Here is a 21,071-nt window from a genome sequence, read left to right on the forward strand (position 1 = left end):
AGCTGAGAGTTTAGTGAACAAGAAAGCTCTCAAACAGGAGAGCTTAGTGCACAAGAGCAAATGCCACAATTACGTGTAAATAAGCAACTCTCTTTTTAAATCAAACATCATGCAATAATCTTGGGGCCAATGAAGACGATTTTTTTTAGCTTTGTCTTTTAATCTAATTCATGTTATTCCAATGCCAGGAGTGACCATTGTGAGCATAGTCCGACCGCCTGTATGACACCCACCAGGCCGGCAGGAGAGCCATTGCGTTCCCAAACGTACATCACAGGACACGTTCCGGCAGCTTTGCAAATATCCAGAGACAAGGAGCCGCCTCAGCTCCCAGGGAGATTTAATGGGTGAAATGCAAGACCGTTAATTATGCTCTCTTCACTGCTAGTTTGTTGTTTGTAGCTAATTGCGTTGCATCACCGAAGTGATCTGGGCCTGACTGGGACTACAGTCTGCAGTAGGGAGAAGGGAAACCAAGTGGTGATAATAAGACAGACCACTGGGTGGCTTCCACCTCTGTGTAACATGTGCGGGCAGCCTGATCCGGAAGTCTGTGGTGAGACAGATTGTTGGTCGTGGTTTATAACATGCTATCTCAGCCACGCCCGCCCCCCCCATATTGAACTACCCCCCCACCAATGAAGTGAGCGTATATCCAATGACCCCAGCAGAAGAGACCTGGGAAAATGGGGACTCAAATAGCAATTTTAGGGGTTTAGGTGCCCAGATGTGGCCCTGTCACGGAGAGAACCGAGCCCCCACCTGGCCCACACAGGCAAGCTGAGCCTAGTTGATCTCAGTTGTCCTGGTAGGCCGTAGAGTGACATGTGGTCCTGCATCTACCATGGCCCTAGACCAAAAGGCTTGCTGTTGTGGCAAGGGGACCTTGAAGTAAGTGTGTCCTGTGGCTCTCTGCTAGCTAGTGCTGTGTGCAGACTATGGGCACTTCTGATTCTCAGGCATCTCTGTGCCACTCAGCAGGCAGACAGCGGTGAGCTGCAGCTGCTGCTGCTGCAAGGGGATCATCTGCAGGCGATGCCCCAGAAGGAGCAAATTGCGAAAATCTAACTAGGCGCGGTTGGCCTTTGAGAGGAAAGGCTGTCTGGGCTCTGAGAGACGTGGTCTTGCTGAGACCATCGGACATCCACTGTTAGCCTCTTCAGTTTTGAGCTGGGCCATTCCTCCTGCTTTTCCACTGAGGTAAAAATGCAAGAAAGAGGCGATCCCAAGAGCCGGGTATTTTCTGTGCGTTTCTCTGCTGGAACTGCATGTATTCGTGTTGGCAAAAACACTCTCTCCCTCTCTGTTCTCCTGCTGGGTCCCTCAGTGATGTCACAACCCTCCCCTTGTGAGGTCACACATTATGATGAAGGGTTTTAGCTGGGGGAGCAGTGAGGCCAGGCAAGCCTTTGTGAATGAGGAGAGTGGCAAGGAGCCTGGTCAGAACCACAGGCAGAAAAAGTCTTATGGGTAATGACTTTTCTAGAGATGGGTGTTCCCGGTAAATCTCCGGGACAAGTACAGCCCGAGCGGGTAACAAGAGAAGCTAAATCCGCCTGCTTGCCTAGCCCCAGAGTGAGCTGGATCCACATCCAGAGATGACCATTATTTCCCATTTCTCTCGATTCTCTGCCTGAGGACTTTCTGATCCCTGCCACAGGGTGACTTGCCAGCCAGCACGCCGGTGGTTCTGGTGGTTCCAGTGAAGTGGATGCCTTTCCACTAAACACGCCAGCTGCATCAACTCTGTTCACTGTGGCCACTTGCTAGGCAACGGACAGTTCGGTGGGGGTTGGGGTGGGTGGGAAATGAGACCCCACGCCTGGCACCTGTAAAACCTCTGCACATTTTTCTTCCCTGGGCCGGAGTCCCTCCCTGTGTGGACTGGCTGCAGAGCTTACCGGTGCTGCAGTTCCGCTCTCGGCTTTCGTGTGTAGATCTTCAGAGCTGTGGTTTTATTTGTGATGGAGCCATGAGCCAGGCCGCAGTTGGCTTGTGGGCTGGTGGCTCTACTGCAAACTATGCAAGGGCCCCACACTAGTCCAGGCTAGCCTGTGAGTGTGGCAGGGAGCTAGTGAATATTGGACCTGGGGGCACTGGCCACTCAGAGAGGGTGGAAATACCAGGGCTGACTCTGGTCTCATCTCCCCTATGGCACGCTGATGAAACACCATGGATTTCAGCGAGCTGCTCCTGGCCTTACACTGGCATGAGTGAGGTCAGTAGCAGACCCTTGTGGTATTTAGAGGCAGGTAATGGGTTGTACAAAATTCTGGAAGCCAAGTCTCACCTCAGTGCCCAGCCAGCTGTCTGCTGCTTTTCTGTGCATTGATGGGTGTTAGCTGGTGGAACTTACCTCCCAAGTAGCTGAGGTGGGGATATTCTCCCCTTCAGCAGCCCAGGAATATGCTTAGCTGGGTCATTCAGGAGGTCCTGGCGGTGGAGCTGTTACGTTGCCTGCCCTTGGGCTCTGTCTGGGGGGCAGCTCTTCTGCACCTTGGGTGGGCAGTAGCGTGGCATCTTCAGGTTGGAGGCTACGCTGATCATGGTGACTATGCAGTGACAGAACGTGGGCTTCACTCTGAGCAGGGCACGGCCAGTCTGTGCCATGTGGATGCAAGGAAAGAACAGAGCTCTTTCGCATCCCTGCTACAAGGGAGGCGGTTCGGTCCAATGGATGGAGCACCTGGCGCTGGGGGCCAGGAAGACCTGGTTCTACTCCCAGCCGTGCTGCTGACTAACCCTGCTGAAATCATTTCACCACTCCCTGCCTCAGTTTCCAGTAAAATGGGGGTTGTGGGACTGATCTTTGTCAAGCGCTCTGAGCTCTGAGTCAGAAGTGCAGTCGGTGAGCTGTGTGGTGGTGGTGTGACTCTACCGGGGTGAGGACGGCAGATTTAGCACACAATTCAGTAATATCGGGGTGACCTCAGCTAAGTTAGTTCCAAATCACAGCAGGAGGAGACCCAGCTCCATTGCACCCACACCGGCTGCCGAATGTGGAAGTTTGCTGGGCAGGTTTTCATTGGTCGGGTTTGCTCCCTGGTGCTGGTTACTGGGGAGACAGAGGGGGTGGTCGGTGGATGCCTGCAGTTTGACTGCAGACTCAAGTACCTTTTTGGATCCCAGGACCAAACCTGTGAAAGATCTTGCATGCCAGTCTGCTCTTCTGTGTAGTTGCGCAAGGCCCTGGGTCACAGATGCCTGGGAGGGTATTTGCATGCCTGCATTCACACACTGTGGCTCTCCCCTGGAATGATGTAGGGATAGGTAGTTATAAATCTTGGGAGACATCATAAAGCCCAAGCATTTGCTGGGTGAGAGGAGAGGTGAGCTGTCAGCGCGGCGCGTGGGGAATCAGCCAGATATCTCCCCTCACAAAACAGCCTAAGTGCCTCCAGCTGTGCATCAGAGAGGGGCTGTCTCAGGCCTCTTGGTCTGAGAACCCCAAAGGTTGAAATCTTGATCCAAATTTGGCTAACAGCCCCTCTCTTTTTACAGTGCACTTGAGAGAAGCCCAGCCCAGCCCTCAGGCCATACGGTCTGTAGAGGATTTGAAATCCACCCTGCCACCCCTCAGCCAACTTAACTGTGTTTTATATCCCCGTGGGAGCCATGTCTGACTGTGCTCCCCCTGCTAGACTCTGCTGGGTACCAGTGGAATTCTGTCCCTTTCTGAGCCTGCTGGATGCTGAGCGTTCTTGTTTTGTTTAATAAATGGGTTTGGAAAGCTCTCTCCTCAGCCTCTCCTCCTGCTGGGTGTTTTGCTTTATTTGGTGGGTGCTGTGTAAAGTGATCCAGACTTAGCGGGCTGTTAGGGACAATAATTGAGGAGCCCGGCTTGGTGAGGAAGAGAGCTTTTTACTGAAAATGGCATCTTTTATTTCGAGCCCCACCGCAGCCCACCCCTGGCTCTTTTCAGGCCTGTCTAATTAGTAACCACTGAGCACATTATGACACACGTTCCTGTTTGCCCAGTGCGGGCTGGGTGGTTTGGGCCAGGGAGAGGATTTGTCTTGTGCTGTGGGAGGGGAGAAGGAAGATAGAGAGGGAAGGCGCCAAGGGCAACTCAGATGTAATGATCACATGTCTGTGAGAGGATGAATCCTAGAAAGGGCATCTCCCTCTCGGCTCCCCCTCCCTGTGTGAGTGCTGAGGTAATTGTGCAGAATGCAACCGCTCGCAAAGTGAAAGAGAATTCAGTTGCCGCGGAGAGCAGCCGAGGGACTCCTAAATGAGTGAGTGGGGAGGACGAGTGGGCTGCTAGGGCAGCGTGGAGTAGGTTCTGGCGTCTGGATTGTGGTGTTCAGCTCCAGGACGTTGAAGTGCCTGCGTGTATGTTAAACTTAGCCATTTAGCCAACTGCATCCTTTGCCTGCAGCGTGGTGTCACAGCTGGGAGCCCGGCTGTTTTTAACCTTTTCTCTCTCCTGGCACCTGGGGACCAGGGTGGTGGTGACTGAATCTAGCAGCTTTTTAAAGGCTTTGTGCAGGGTTAAAATTAACTACAGGACTGAAATTCTGATCTGCGAGAGAAATAATTTCTCTTCCTCCCCCTCCCCCGCTTGTTCTTTGCAGAAAAAAGCAGAAGCTGCTCACAGGATCCTGGAAGGACTGGGTCCCCAAGTGGAACTGGTAAGTCTTGTCTCACTATGGGGCTCTGGAGGGTGGCCAACTTCGGTGATGTCTTGGGAGGCAAGCGCACCATCCTGTGTGTATGTGTAAAACCATAAGAAGGAAGTGTGCTGCTGGCCAGAACGTCTCTTTGGCTGTGCACCTAAGCAAGAAGCAAAGCAGATGGGATGAATATTAAAAGCGACACACACACACACACACACACACACACACACACACCTTTAGCCTGCTGTTAACACAGACGAAGTGGAAGGGGCTTACCCAAAACATGACGGGGGCTTGACACTGCCATTGGGAAGCCACAGAGCTTACGTTTTGTGCACCGCATTGCTGGTACAATGCACGCACCGCCTCAGGACTCTGTGTGCACATGATCTCCTCGTGGTTTCCCCCTCCCCAGGTCCGTTTATAGTAGGATAGCATGGCGAGTGGGTGGGGTGCCGGGGGAGCAGGAGGGGTGTTGGAAGAGCATGTTGCAAGAGTAGAAGTTCTAGATCAGAATAACTTGTCAGCGGTAACGATGTGATGTTGTAAGAGTCCAATCCCAATCTCTCTCAGCTGCCTGTTGGCCTGGGAGCAGTAAAGAATCAATCATAATTTAGCAGTCAGATTTCCCCCCGACCTGCGCACCCCCCCACTCCACCCCATTTACCCAACAAACCCCTACTCTGTTTCCAGTGACTGAAAGTGAGTGAGTGGTTCCTAGGCTATAGCTCATTGGTGGGCATGCTTTGGTGCTTCCCAGAAGAAGTCCCTCTATGCTGCACACACATAGGGTGTATTTAAATGAATGGCTCTGTGTGATGCTTTCAGAGGCTTAACCTGTGCTGCTGTGTGTAACCCTTCTCCGTTCTAGCCTCGCTTCTGCATGGGACATGGAAACATGGCCGGTATGCACATGCTGTAAAATGGGTAGAGCAGGTTATTCTTTTCCCATCCCTCACCCCCTGTTGCGCTTAGCAGAATGGGGCCCCAGCCATGATAAGGGTCCTGCAGGAGCTACCGAGACCAAAGGAATGATGTTCAGAGTTAGCTACTCTGCTGTATCAGAAAGGGAGTTCTCCAGAAAGTAACAGAGCTTTCCAGGCCTGCCTTCCTTGGGTAGTCCTCTTTAGAAGGCCAGCTGATCTAAGCACATATCACAGCCTTAGGCAAACAGTCAAGCCTTGAGTTTCTTACGCCCCTCTGAGTCCCTTGGAGCCAGTTGCATATGAAAAAGTGCTGCAAAATTTTCCCGAGTTGACCTGCAAAACAGCTGCATTAATTGCTCCCATCGTGGCTGTGGCTCACTCATTTTTGTTCAGGAGGGCTCTGGTGATTACATTCAGATGCCGGTGGTGACAGATAAATGTCTGCTGGATCAGGAGGCAGCTTGCCAGGCACTGATAGCTCAAGGCCAGAGGTTGCTGAGGAAATTGGTAGTCTGAATTGAGAGAGGCAAGAGGTCACAGGCACATTAGCAAAGCAGGGACTGGGATCTAGGGCTGAGGGTTACATCCTGGTCACATGACGATGTTAAACAATGTCAAGGTTAAATCTAGAGCTCCACCTCCTCAAGGAAGCAATTGTTTTTGTCCAGTCAGATTGAAAGTTTTTTGATTTCTTTCTTGTTTTCAGTCCTGGTGGTCAGACGGACTGTCAGTTTGAACACTGCAGTGCATTGGACACTTGCAGGGAATTTCATTCTACTTCATTCCCGTAATGGTTTTAGTACAGCCACACCACCTCATAACAAATGTAACTGTCTTCTCATGTTTCCAAGAGGACTGTCTCTGGAAGGAATACAGTGTACTTATCTTACCTTAGGAAATGGAGTTTTGGATCTCTCACATGCGCTTGTCTTGGACTGTCGCGTGTGCTCGTCTGCCCGACGAGGTTTTTACAAAATCTCTTTCTGTGGGGTATATACGGCTGTGAGGAAAGACCGAGTTTGCCCTACTGCTGCACAGCTCATACTGAATCATTTTATTTTTTGTGGTCACTGGTAAGATTGCCTTCCGTATTGATGGGTTAAGAGTGTCTGTTTCATTGTCGGGGTAGAATTAGCGTGATATGGATATTGTGCAGAGGAAAGTTCCTATCCTGTAAGCATATAAGGACAAGCGATGCATTGAGCTTGATGTTGAGATGTTGGAGTTCCATATTTCTTAACTTTTAGCTTTATTTTGTGGACTATCATTAATACAAAGCAATCAAAACTGTTAGCTATCAAAAATTTTTCTGTATACACCATGGTTGGAGCTGTGTTAGTCCCGGGATGATAGAGAGGGAAGATGGGTGAAGTAATAAAAGATATTAGATATAGGTTGCATCTCTTATTTGGCACCCTTGGGACCTTACCGGTTCCAGACAAGAGAATTTGGCAGACCACAGGAAGTCAATCTTGTTTAGCACATCACCAACACTTCCACTGTTTACTGGACTCTTAGAAGATAATGATGGATAAATTACAGCTAAATAACAGTACAGAACACTGAGAGCGAGGACTGGTGGCTGGAAACAAACTTTATGGGACCATGGAAGACTTGGCCACACCCATGATAAGTGGTCATTTGGCTAACTAAAACCATGACGGATTACGGATGTTGCTGGATGAGTGTGTTCGGGATTAGAGAGGTTCAACCTGTGTGTTGTGTCTCTGAAGTTATCCTTGTGGCAGTACAAGAAAAAGCGGCAGAAATTGGTAACGTGAATCAAATTGATGTATTTATGGATGCATGCACAAGAATATATTGGAATCCAGAAGCAGCTGAACCAGTCATTCCGCCGCTGCTTTTCTCAGGACTTTGTGTTGACATGACTCATCAAAGCCCTGTCAGTTCAATCTCAGTTTACCCACTCACACTGAAGAAAGACATTCTACGTATCAGTACGTTTCCTTGCCTTTCACTCCAGTCCCCATGGTACTTTTGCTGGAGCTCATGGCAAAACTGCTCTGTGAAGTGACTTCAGCAATCCTGTAAGGACAGCCCCTCCAGTATGATAGTTGAGTGGCAGCCATGCGCCAGTGCAAGGCGACAGAGTTGCAGCTTGGGTTTTATTCTTCCCAGCGCAGGCATTGATTTTAAGGATGGACTTACCCACCTGAAGCTGCCTGGATTTAGTTGGGCAGATAGCTGGTTCCCTGTGGCTTCCCAGATTTAAACTAATCTGCACGCAGATTTGGGCGTGTTGGCATTGGTGCACAGGAGAAGGGAAGCAGCTGTTAAACTGGCTCCTGACTGGGTCACATCCTTCTTGTCCTGTATGCCCTGGCGTTCCCTGTGGGCTCATCACTGGGTGTGGCCACGGCTTTCTTGGAGCACATGTTGACTGGGATGCAGCTCTAGTCTGTTGTTTCTGCCATGTGACACAGACCACCAGTACTGCCACCGGCTTCAATGAGCTTCATGTCACTAGGTAGTTGTTCTCTCCTGTTTTCTTTGCAGGAGTTTGCATCGAAGCTATTACCATGGAAACCGGTGATGTGCGCATGATACTGATTGCACATGTGCTACAGAAGGCATGTTAGTACCATAATGCTGCGGTGGTGGGTACATTTAAAAGAGCGAGGAGACTGCTTCTCTAGCTGTCTCCTGCTTGCTGGTCGATAGGAACAATTACTGTACAATTCTATAAAACATTCGTGCCCTTGCCCACCTGGCGGTATGATAATAGGGGAGTGGAATTGACTCCACCATGTAGTTAGAAAGCTGAAGGGAGAGGTCAGCTTTTAAAGCCATAGTATCCGACATGCTAGCCACATGTGGCTATTTGGCCGGTTGAGTGTGCCTAGTTGGCTTGAACAACAAACATACTTTCAGAATAATGTGACCAGTTCTGCTTCAGAACTGGTTGGACAGCACAGCTTTAAAAGAAGGCAGAGGAACATTGAGTGGCCATTGTGGGTCAGATCAGTGATCCTTCTTTCCCACTATCCTGCCGCCTCATCACTGCCAGATGCTTCCAGCCTTGGGAGTTTTCAGACAGCCAGAGCATGAGGTGGTGGTGCTGATCATCTTGGTGAATAGCCAGTGATGGACCTATCCTCCATGAACTTATTTAATTATTTTTTAACCCAGTTATGCTTCTTGCCTTCATGACATCCCACAGCAGTGAGTTCCATAGGTTAACTTTGTGGGTGGCGGGGGGAGTATTGGTACTTCCTTTTGTTTGGTTTAAACATCCTGCTTATTAATTTCATTGAGTGACCCTTAGTTCTCATGTCATGTGATGAGGTAAATACCATTTCCCTGTTCAGTTAGTCCACACCATTCATAATTTTATAGGCTTCTGGTGTGTCATCCCTTAATTATCTCTTTTTTTTAAGATGAACAGTCAGTCTTTTTAATCACTCCTTGTATAGAAGCTGTTCCTAGCCCTCATCATTTCTCTGCACCTTTACACCTTTTAATGTCTCTCTTTTGAGATAGGGTTGAACTGAACTGCACGTAGTATTCAAGGGAGGGTCATACCACAGATTTATAAAAAGGCATGATAGTTTATTATAGTCCTCTATCCCTTTCTTAATGGTTCCTAACATTGTTAGGTTTTTTGATTATCACTGCACATGAAGCAGATGGTTTCAGAGAACTCTCCACAGTGATCTCAAAAATGTGATCTTGGAAAAACATAGGTAAAAAAAAAATATATCTCATTTGGCAGTTTTCATTTCAATTTTTTTTGTCTGTATCTCTCTGTTATATAATCATCATGTCGATTCACTTTCCGCACCATTTCCAGTACAGTATTATCTCCAGATCTGAGGAAGTGGGTCTGCCCCCACAAAAACTCATCACCTAATAATAAGTTGTTTTGTTAGTCTTTAAAGTGCTACATGACCGCTTTTTTGTTTTGTTAGGATACACACGAACATGGCTACCTCTCTGTTACTTTTTTGAGAGGCACAGTTAATTTAGACCCCATAATTTTGTATGTGTAGTTGGGATTACGTTTTCTAATATGCATAATTTTGCACTTATCGGCGTTGAATTTAATCTGTCATTTTGTTGCTCTGTCACTTACTATGAGATACCTTTGCAACTCTTTGCAGTCTGCTTTGGACTTAATCTATCTTGAATAATTTTGTATTGTTTTCAGTGTTTGACAGCTCACTGTTCACCCCCTTTTCAAGATCATTTTTGAGTGTTTTGAACTGCATGGGTTCCAATACAAATCTTTTGGGGACCCCACTATTTACCTCTCTCCATTGTGAAAACTGATTATTCATTGCCACCTTTCCTTTCCTCTTCTTTATCTAGTTACTGATCCATGAAATAACCTTCCTTCTTATCACATGACTGTTTGCTTTAATTAGGAGAGTCCTTGTCAAAGGTTTTTTTTGAAAATTCAAGTATACTACATTGACTGGGTCATGCCTGTTGACATCATCAAAGAATTCTAATAGATTGGTGAAGCATGATTTCCCTTTACAAAATCTGTGGCTTTTAAATAACCACATTATGTTGAGAAAGTGTCTGATAATTTTGTTTTTGTTAGTCTTTAAAGTGCTACATGACTGCTTTTTTATTTTGATAGGATACAAATGAACAAGGCTTATCTCTGTCACTTTTTTACTGTTGCTGCAGTCAATTTCACTGATATCGCCTGATATTGGCACCATCTCTTCTTGAGCCTTTTTAAAAAATAGATGTTTATATTAGCTATCCTCCAGTCATCTGGTACAGAAGCTGATTTAAAGACAGGTTATATACCACAGTTAGCAGTTCTGCAGTTTTGCATTTGAGTTCCTTCAGGATTCTTGGATGAATAACCTCTGGTCCTGGTGACTTATTACTCTTTAATTTATCAATTGGTTCTAAAACCACTTCTAATGATACCTCAGTCTGGGACTGTTCTCAGATTCCTTACCTAAAAAGAAAGGCTCACATCTCCCTACATCCTCAGGAATGAAGACAAGTGCAAAGAATTCCTTTCACTTCTCTGCAAAAGCCTTGTCTTTGAGTGCTCCTCTAGTGACTCAGTCATTCCTGCTTCTGAGGTACTCTATTTCTTTTTTTGCAGTTAACTTAGATGTAGAGGATTTTGTTTTGTGTATTTTTGGTGGTGGGCCGGGGGGGGAGTTGTTCATTATTCATAGTTTCTCTTCATCTGCCTTATTATACACTTTTACACTTAACTTGCCGGAGTTTAAGCTCCTTTCTATTTTCCTAACTATGATTTAACTTGACGCTTTTAAAGCATGCCCCTTTTGCTTCTAAACTGCCTCTTCTATTCTGCTGTTTAACCATGGTACACTTTTTTTGGTCCTCTTAGTGTGTTTTTAATTTTGCATTCATGTTGACTAGAAGGGCTCCATCTTCAAAAAAAAAAAAAAAGCTTCTAGGACAGACAGTGGCAGTCTCCTACTATAGAGTGAAATAAACATCCATTGAGTGGGTATCGCCACAAATTAGGTGCTGAAAAATTATTGAGATACACACTGAGTCAGTTGAACATCCATTAATCCAAGGCTTCCAAAGTGGCGAGATGGAGAATCTGATAAACACAGGCCAAGCCAGTCCTTTATCCCTTTGTCATTGCTCTTTTCCTTAGTTTGATGTGAAACAAAATTACAGTCCCCTGTGAGCTCAGCCTGAGCCACATGGCTGTGGAGTGTGATCATGGCTGGTTTGTATCTAGCCATGGCTGGGGTATAGATTTTGACCATAAGCTGTCTATCGCGTGCTCCGGCTGGTTGACCACACTTTGCCACAGAAGTTAAATCGCTGGCAGATGGTTCAGCGAAGGTTTACGGATAAATTGCCTGCGTAGTTGGATGGCCTTTCTGTGGTTAGACAGAGATTGTGTTTATCAGTTGCTGCAGGCGGCTGGGCATGGTTGGCTTTATTAACGCAGCCCAGGACATACTCCCAAAACCTTGTCTTTAGAACTGTGGCAGTGTCTGGACATGTTGATTTGGTTTTGATCTGAAATTTTGGTTGTTTCTCTTCGTACTCAGGCTGCATCCTTGTGCTATTCTCAAGCCAGCTCTGTTGCACTAGGAGGTTTATGACATCCCATGTTTCCTCCTCACGTTCTCTCAGTTCCTTGCTCTGATACCAGCTGATTTATAAACAGTAAATTGTAATTGTGTAAAGCGGGGGCGGGACTTGAGCCAGAGTTGTTTCTTTTTCCTGCTTGACTGGTGTAACTCAGCCTCCTGGCTGAGATCCTGCCCCCCACAAAAAGTAGTATCCCGCCTAGTGCAGTGGGTGCTGTGGGTACAAAGTCCTGATCAGCTGTCTTTTTAACAAGACCTGTCCAGAGCAGAGAGGCCTGCCCTGTGGCACAGGGGCTCGGCACAGCCCTCCAACTGTGACAGGAAGGCAAGCGAGAGGAGAAGAGAAAAGAACACTGCGCCTGGGAAGGATGGTAGCTTGCTGCACCAATTTACACTATCCTACTGACTCCACCTCGCTTCACGTCTACATCAGAGATTATGCTTTTTTGCTTCCTCTCCTGGCTCATCTCAGACTCGTGCCCAGGGCCTTGTGTCTTTATAATTCCAAACGGGGAACAAGGGCTCTGTATCCTGAAGGTACCTACTGCCAACCAGCAAAAGCTCCCTGATCATCACTGGCTGTGGGCTAGATGGGATGCCCCCAGTTCCCACCACTCAAGGGGAATAGGAGCCGCATGGTGGGACTTGGGTGCAGGAGGCCAGCTATCTTGTCCCGTGTTTCATCATCAGCTGCTCTCGTCTTAGAGAATGGACATTCAAGGCTTATTGTGATTGGTGTTGGGAACCCCAAGCTCCTGTGGGAGTCAGACTGCACCCTGATATGGGGAGGAGTTTGTACTCACTTTCTGTGTTTCTGGCACTTCAGACGAATCCCGAAAGCAGAACCTGGCACGGGAGCGGGAGTGTGCATCTGAGGCGATGCTGGGGCCGGCAGCTGCTGGTGATCTGGGCATAAGTAAAAGGCTTTTCTGTGGGTGGTTGGTCCCATCAGGAGCTGAACCTGAGTGGACGCGAGGGTAGGAAATGCCGGAGGAGGCCAGCAGGGTTGGTCGCTTTAGGGCGGAGAGGCGCATCAGCCAGAATCCCGACTATGACCTCTCCCAAACACTCGGGAAGTAGGAACCCAGATCTTCACTGGAGAGCTCGGACCAGCTCTGCTCAAAGCCAGCAAGTGACTGCTGGGGCACGTGATGACCAAACCTTTGGGGTACATGTATTTCATGCCCCTAAGCCAAGGTTCTCGTCCTCTCAGAGGGAGGTTTAGATGTGGGAAAGGCCCGCAGCTGCTTCTGCTTTGCCTCAGTATGACCTTGAATAGCCAGGGTGTCACTTTGGTGAATCCTCTGTCCCTGGGAGACAAATGGGAGTGGTTGACATGACATGGGAATTAGAGACTGGCTGCATTTCGGCCTGCAGGAGCACTTTTCTCATTGAATCCCCAAGCACTTTATATGTGCTAATGGATTGAGGAGTCAGGTCATCTTCCGCAGGAAGTGGCCTGTCCTCATCCTGCAGGTAGTGAAACTGCGGCACCGAGCTGTTTAAGCAACGTGTCCGAGGTTGCAAAGTGAGCACGTGAGAGCCAGGGATAGGGCACAGATCTCCTGACTCACCCCTGCATGCCCCAGGCCGGGCAAGGACAGGAGGCCCAGTGCATAGGACTCTAGCGTGGGACTGGACACCCAGCTTCAGTTCCCTTTTCAGTCACAGACGTCCTGTGTGACCCTGGACTGAGTCACTCGGTGTCCGTCTGCCTGAGTTGTTGTTTGCCAGCACAAGGGTAACAGCACTGCCCTGTCTCCCATGAGTGTACTGAGGAAAAGTACATTGAAAATTAACATGCTGCAACCCAGTGGCGATAACCCTGAGAGAGACCAAATCCTAATGCAGGCAGAACCCTGAGGGCTCTGTCTTTCACTTGAGCAGTGCCAGCATCCTGTGGCGCCTCTGGAGGGTAAGGCAGCTTTTCTTGAATAGACAGAATGCAGTGCCCAGGCTTTCCCCCCCAACCTCCCCCCTGTGATATGTCGCAAGGTGCACTGTATTTTCCATAAGCAAGTAACAGCTCCCCCACCCCTTTGCTGTGCTGCATGGTGTTTATATGGATTGCAAAGCAAATTGCTTGTTCTTAACCAACTCCGCTGAGTGCTGCCTGCCTCCCACGGGCTGATCTCGGATGCGCAGTGACTCAAGCTGCCTTTGCTGTGTGTTTGTGAAGAAGCAGCACCTACAGTACTAAAGGAGAAGAACAGAATGGGGCAGGGAGGCAGTCAGGCTGCACTGAACCTGGAGCATTAGAGCCGAATGGGCTACGCGAGAAGCCGGAAGTCCCCGCTGATCCAGTTGCATTTCTGACAGGTTTAAGTTTCTAAATGTCAGACCGTACCATTTATGCCTCCATTTTTCTTGTTTATTTCAGCCATTGTACAACCAGCCTTCAGACACCAGGCAGTACCATGAAAACATTAAAATGTAAGTATGTGGCAATCAAGTTGGTTTGAAATGTCAGGTTGCGCGTTAGGCTCGAGCAGGCGAGATCTGAGCCTGCCCCCAGATCCCCTTTCCCATTAAGGCCAAAACAAAATAGCGTCTACCCTTCTAGTGATACTGTGGAACTCCCGCTGGTGCCCCGAGCATTGAAACACCTCAAGAAGTACATCAGTCAGGAGCAGCAGGGAGTGGGGAATGGTAAAGGCACGGTTTGGTGTGCATGGCGTGGGGGACCCGGATATCTTCCCTGGGGGCGCATTTAAATGAGTGGGTTAGACGAGGTGGCTTGGTGTGTGTTACATGCAGGAGATGGTGTTTTGAAAGAGACGAAAGGGGGCAGAAGTTGAAGAGCCTGGCGGGGGTCAGTGGCTGCTCCCATGCGTGCTTTGCTCAGCTGGAGAGAGCGGGTGGGGTACTCCCAAATATGTGGCAGAAAGAAACAGATGATCTGCAAGCAGTCGTTGGAGATCAGGCTCTGCAGCTCAGCCATTGCAAAGCGGGGGAGAGAATGTGTAGTGCTAGTCCCTAGGAGTAGCCTCTGTTCACCCTGCTTCCCTCGGGTTTGTAATTCCACCTAGGACTGGGGTGAGTTTAAGATCAAATTGACAAAAGTAGGAGATAACTCAGTTGCTCTTGAATTGATGGCAGGGTTGCACCCTCAGAAGAGGGTGTGGCTGAAACTTGGCTGAGTGGGGGCACCTGAGCTACGTCTACACGTGAAGCCTACTTCGAAGTAGTCTATTTCGATGAATAACGTCTACACGTCCTCCAGGGCTGGCAACGTCGATGTTCAACATCGACATTGCGCAGCACCACATCGAAATAGGCGCTGCGAGGGAACGTCTACACACCAAAGTAGCACACATCGAAATAGGGATGCCAGGCACAGCTGCAGACAGAGTCACAGGGCGGACTAGCGCTTCCGGGGCAACAGCTAGCCGCTCCCTTAAAGGGCCCCTCCCAGACACACACTCAGCCTGCACAGCACGCGGTCTGAGGAGCCATAGGCACGCAGACCTCGGGCGACGCAGTCATGGACCCCCAGCAGCAGCAGCAGCAGCCAGAGGTCCACCCAGCCCTCCCTGCAGGAGCAGGGCTTGCCCTGATCCATGCCATGCGAGAGGCAGCTGAACACCTCCTTGCCACACCGGAGGAGGAGCAGCCTGCAGGGGAGCAGGACTTAACCCCCAACTGTGCAGCACTCCGCCCCCACCCCCACCTCACATGCCGCCGCCTGTGGAGCTACCCCACCAGCACCGACTGGTGGGAGCGGCTGGTGCTTGAGGAGTGGGACGACGACCGCTGCCTCAGGAACTTTAGGATGAGCCGGCAGACATTTATGGAGCTGTGCCAGTGGCTCACCCCCGCACTCAGGCACCAGGACACTGCCATGCGGCGTGCCCTCCCAGTGGAGAAACGGGTCAGCATCGCTGTCTGGAAGCTGGCCACTCCAGACAGCTACCGATCCGTGGGCCAGCAGTTTGGCGTCAGCAAGGCCACCGTCGGGGCTGTCCTCATGGAGGTAAGAGGACCCACGGGGGGAGGGCGGACAGGGGGGCCCTGGCAGGGGAGGGGAGGGGAGGGGGGGGGGCCCAGGCAGGGCAGGGCAGGGCCACGCACACCCTGCTCACCCCTCATTGGTGCTCACCCATGTGCTTCCCCTGCAGGTCGTGCGCGCCATGAGCGCCATGCTCCTCCACAGGCTTGTGAGGCTGGGCGACCCAGATGCCACCATCGTGGGCTTTGCCACGCTGGGCTTCCCCAATTGCTTCGGGGCTCTGGATGGGACTCACATCCCCATTCACGCCCTGGAACACAGTGGAGGACGCTACATAAACTGGAAGGGCTACCACTCAGTGGTCCTCCAGGCCTTGGTGGACAGCCGGGGCCGTTTCCAGGACATTTATGTGGGCTGGCCTGGCAGCACCCACAACGCCCGGGTTTTCCGGAACTCGGGCCTGTGCCGCCGGCTGGAGGCAGGGACCTACATCCCCCAGCGGGAGATCCCTGTGGGGGACACCACCATGCCCCTCTGCGTCATCGCAGATGCGGCATACCCCCTCCGGCCCTGGCTCACACACCCGTACACGGGCCATCTCTCCGCCAGCCAGGAGCACTTCAACCAGCGCCTGAACCACGCGTGCCAGGTGGTGGAGCGCTCATTTGGCCGCCTCAAAGGGCGCTGGAGATGTCTCCTGACCCGCTTGGATGCGGGCCCCGACAACATCCCCCAGATTGTGGGTGCCTGCTGCGCCCTACACAATCTGGTGGAGAGCAAGGGGGAGGCCTTTTTTCAGGGCTGGGCTGTGGAGGCCGGCAGGGCTGATGTCCAGCCACCTGCTGCCCCCAGTCACCAGGTGGATCCCGAAGGGACCCGGGTCCGGGAGGCTCTGCGGGCCCACTTCGATGAGGCCGCGGGGTGAACTCTGCCAGGCCCCCCACTGCCCCCCCCTTCCTCCACAACACTCCCTGCCCCTACGCCCACACCACGGAGCACCCAACAGCACCCCCCGCCACACGTTTCCTGGACAAATAAAAGCACTCACTTGGTGGTGAAATGAAACTGGTTTTCTTTGAACTGTTTTTTAACTAATAACAACAAACTATATACAGACCTTCTAACTAAACTATTATATAAGTGAATAATAAAAAAGTTTGCATATATTATATGTCCAAAAAACAGAAAACCAGGGATTACAAGGAAGGGGAGAACTATTTACATGGGGGGGGACGGGGCAAACGGGGGGCACAAATAAGTCCCAAAACTATATACGGGGGGGGGGGCTGTGTCCTGGGCCCCACGCCCCTATAGTCTGGCACTGGGGGTGGGCGGCCGGGAGCCCTGCCTCGGCCGCAGCCCTGTCCGGGGCTGGCTGGGGGCTGGGTGGACCGGAAGATATGTCTGGCGAGTCTCAGCTGGCCCCAGGTGTCCCTTGGTGCTCCGGCTCTCGGTGGCGGGGCGACGGCGGACGGCGCGGCGACGAGCGGAGCAGCAGGTGGCGCGGCGGGCGGAGCACTCGGTGGGCGCAGCGGCGGCCGGCGCGTCATGGGGGGCCAGGTAGTCCACGAGGCGGTTGAAGGTCTCCATGTAGGCCCCCCGTGCCTCTTGGCACCAGGCCAGCACCCGCTCTAGAAGGTGGAGGCAGCGTTGCTCCACCCGCAGACGCTGCTCCGCGACCTCCAGCTGCCGACGATGGATGGCCAGCAGCTGGGGGTCTGTTGCCGCCGTGTGGTGTTGCTGGGTCCGCCGTCTTGCCCGCCATGGGGCCGGTCGGTCCTCCGTCATGGGGCTGGCATGGAGCGATGGCCCCGGAGGGGTTTCCGGGACCACTGAAGCCTCGCCAGCGCTCTCCGGTCCTTCCGATGGTGCAGCTGCAGAACACAGGTGGGGGGGAGGAAGAGTGGAGACAGGCGTTAGTGTGGGCCCCGAGCCGTGGCCCTTGTCCCCCCACCCCTGTGCTGCAGGTTCCCCATCCCCGTCCCCGGGAGATGCTGCTGTGATGGGGTTCACGGGTCCCCCTGCACTGCACCCCATCCCCTGGCGGGAGTGACTCTCCCTTCACTCAGCAGGGTCTGACAGGAGAGGTTTCTTAGGCCACAGATGCCCAGTTTCTCCCAGGAGTGACAGCACAGCAGTCAGAGACAGTCCTTCCAACTCGCCCTGGGGAGAAGACCCCAAGGGGTGCCCCTCTGGGGTGTAGCTTTCCCCCTCCTCAGGCTGGCTGCCTTCCAGCTCTCCCTTCCCCTAGCCTCTACCTGCGGCCTCCCCCCCCCCACCATTCAAAGCCAGCTCGGCTCCTCCCTCCTCTTTGTTCAGGGCAGAGGTGTCACCTGCCAGTTGTAGCCCCAGGATCATCTTTTGCCCCTGGGAGCTATTCAGCTTGTTGCTCATATCTAGCCTGAGTCTCGCATTTGCACTCCCCCCACTCCATCACATGCTGCTGTGGCTGCTGCTGCTGCTGCGGGGTGTCCCACCCCCTCCTCCCGGGGGACCCTAGAGGTTCCGCTCCCCCCTGCCCCGGGGATGGGGCATGGCACTGTCGTGGTGCGGGGGGGCGGGCAGGGGCTGATGCCCTCCTGTGAGGGACATGGCACTGCTGTCCTTGGGGCCATGGCCATCTGGAGGGCCCTGGCCACATATGTTACCCCCGCCCCTCAACCCCGGGGGTGTATACCGGGGGGGTACATACAAGTAGGTCCACTCCCACAGTCCGGGGACACCCGGGGGGCGGACGCCCGGCTGCTGCTCTGGGATGGGAGAAGGATGTGCAGCCCCGTCTCAGAGGAGGAGGAGGAGTCCTCCTCCTCCTCCTGCTGCGATGCCCCGGGGGTGGGCTCCAGGGGTGGCCCCCGGGGTGCGGGGCTTACTTCCGGGGTGGCCTCCGGCTCCGGGGCCTGCTGGGGCTCCTCAGCCGAGGTGTCGAGTGGCCGGAGGGGAGGAGGTGTGCCGGGGACTCAGGATGTCCCTGAGCTCCCTGTAAAAGGGGCAAGTGATGGGGGCGGCCCCAGATCGGCCGGCCGCATCCTGGGCCCGGGCGTAACCCTGCCGCAGCTCTTTGACTTTACTCCGGACATGGTCCGGAGTGCGGGCAGGGTGACCCCGGGCGGCCAGGCCGACCCTGGGCGGCCAGCCGAGCGAACGTATCCGTGTTCCGCCTCTTGCTCCCCATTACCTGGAGCACCTCCTCCTCTCTCCAGAGCCCCAGCAGGTCCTGAAGCTTGGCCTCCGTCCAGGAGGGGCCCCGCTGCCGCTTGCCGGCCTGGCTGCCCTGGCTCCCCTTGGGGGGAGTCCCCTGGGGGCGCTGGGGGGGCTGCCGGGCGGCCATCGGTGCGCTGGGGGGTTCTTGGGGCTGCTGAAGTGTGTGCAGGCTGGCCGCATGTTGTTGCTGCTGCCTGCACGCTCTCTCAGCTTCCTGCACAGAAAGGGAGGGGGCGGGGACCTTTAAGGGGCCACTCCACGCGGCCACCATTGAACTGAGGGGCTGTAGAGAGCGTCTCTCAACCCCTCAGCTGATGGCCGCCATGGAGGACCCCGCAATTTCGATGTTGCGGGACGCGCAACGACTACACGGTCCCTACTTCGACGTTGAACGTCGAAGTAGGGCGCTATTCCTATCACCTCATGGGGTTAGCGGCTTCGACGTCTCACCACTTAACGTCGATGTTAACATCGAAATAATGCCCTACACGTGTAGCCGTGACGGGCGCTATTTCGAAGTTAGTGCCGCTACTTCGAAGTAGCGTGCACGTGTAGACACGGCTCTGCTGTGCTGATTTTTACCTGAGGTCCATGGTCTGATGGGCAGCCTGGAGTTCAGATACATTTCAGAATGAAATGCCAGGGGCATTTTTGTTTGACACGGGCTGGGATATGAAATTTAACTTGCCAATATTTTGGGGTTAGTTTCCAAAAAGGTTAAACAGAAGTGAAAAGCTAGACATTACTTTAAAGGACATCTTCACTCAATGAAGCTGAAACTGAATGTGTAAGAACCACTAATTATTACAAAGATGTTTGCCAAGTTTTCTTCATCCTGTGGTCATTTACTTTTAAACCACAGTCAGTGATTTGATAAACAATTGCTATTTAATGGCTACAGGAAGTTACTGCTGATAGTTACTATACCAGATAAACTCACAGATTTATTATAAATGGGAAATTATGAAGGTTTGCGAGTACTGTAACTGTCCTTGTCTGGGATGATTTGATGCGGATGATTACTTTCAAACCTTGCAGCGGTGCATGTGAGGGGTGCACCTGTTTTAGTGCTGGGTGTAACAGCCATGTCCTTGTACGCCGTGGCTTTCAGTGGAATGTTAATAGTTGGAGAGAAGGCATTTACGTACAACATCTTTCTTACTGAAGGATTCAGGATTTAGTTAAATGTGTTTTGGTGTGGCCAGATTTCTACGGATTTAACTGGTGTTCACCTTCATGGTATCTGCAAAGGAGAAAGCTTGTCTAGTGCAGGGGTGTCCAACCTTTTTTCATTGGGGGCCTCACAGCAATTTTTTGTGTGTTCTGGGGCGGGGAGGGGCACAAGCACAAAATAGCCTCACTTCCCCCCCCCCCAGGCTTAAACCCCTCGCGGTGCCAAACTGACCCCAGGCTTAACCCCCTTCACAGCCCCAAACCGTTCTGCTGCAGGTCCCACACCCTAGCCGGAGCTCTGCCCCTCAGGGCTGGCGGAGGCTCTGCCCCCCTGCCCCTGGGGCTCTGTGGCAGCTGGTGCCGTGGCAGCAGCAGGCTCTGTGGGCTGGATTCTGGCCCTCAGGTTGCCTGTTTGACACCCCTGGTCTCGTGGTTAGAATGATAGTCTGGCAATCAGGAGACCCGAGGCCAAGTGCCTTTTCCATCAGAGACTTCCTGCGCAGCCATAGGCAACTGACTTTGAGTACAGTGTCCAAAAGCACCTAAATGACTCAGGAGCTGAGGTCCCATTGAGCTTTAGCCATTCTGTACCTCAGCTCCCTGTCAAAAGGATCGCTGCAGCACTGTGTGAGAGGCGCTCAGGGGCTGTGGGAGTGCCCCAGAGACAGAGGAGCAGAATGCTTCACAGGCATTAACTAATGCAGCACCCCCATGGCACAGGGAAACGTTATCCCTGTTTTGCAGGTGGGCAAGTTGAGGCATAAACATTAGGTGCCGGAGATCATAGCTATAGGCAGTGAGTTATGTGGGCCCGTGGTGCCCATGTTCCAAGCATGGGAGCTAGATGTCACAATGTTCGGTCTGGACCTCTCCCACAGCCCTGCCAGCCACCCCCACCCACCTCTCCAAGAGCACCCCAGCGCCTTGGCAGCAGCTGGCTGCCCGTCCCTGCCCTCCTCCCTTAGCTGGGGCCACAAGCTCCCCCACCTGGAGAAGACACAGGTGGGGCCCCCTGCCTGCCTGGAGGAGCCCTAGGGCAATGGCAGCCCTACTGCACCGACCCAGTCTTGAGTCAAAGGTGCTTTTGATATGCCCCATGCAGGTTCTGGCGCCACCTGGGCAGCCTCTTTGC

At 52.2% G+C, this 21,071-nt stretch overlaps 1 protein-coding gene across 12 annotated transcripts in view; it reads left to right on the plus strand.

Annotated features, from left to right (window-relative positions):
- The window catches only part of NCOR2 (nuclear receptor corepressor 2), a 446,369-nt gene that overhangs the window by 233,723 nt on the left and 191,575 nt on the right, over positions 1–21,071 (plus strand). For all 12 annotated transcript variants that reach the window (XM_075012373.1, XM_075012370.1, XM_075012376.1 and 9 more), the window contains exons 7-8: positions 4,578–4,634; positions 13,997–14,049. In XM_075012373.1, coding sequence (XP_074868474.1) covers positions 4,578–4,634; positions 13,997–14,049 — 110 coding nt within the window. The remainder of the gene's footprint in view (positions 1–4,577; positions 4,635–13,996; positions 14,050–21,071) is intronic.

The sequence above is a fragment of the Carettochelys insculpta genome, chromosome 18 (assembly GCF_033958435.1).
Source record: "Carettochelys insculpta isolate YL-2023 chromosome 18, ASM3395843v1, whole genome shotgun sequence".
NCBI classification, from domain to species: domain Eukaryota; kingdom Metazoa; phylum Chordata; order Testudines; family Carettochelyidae; genus Carettochelys; species Carettochelys insculpta.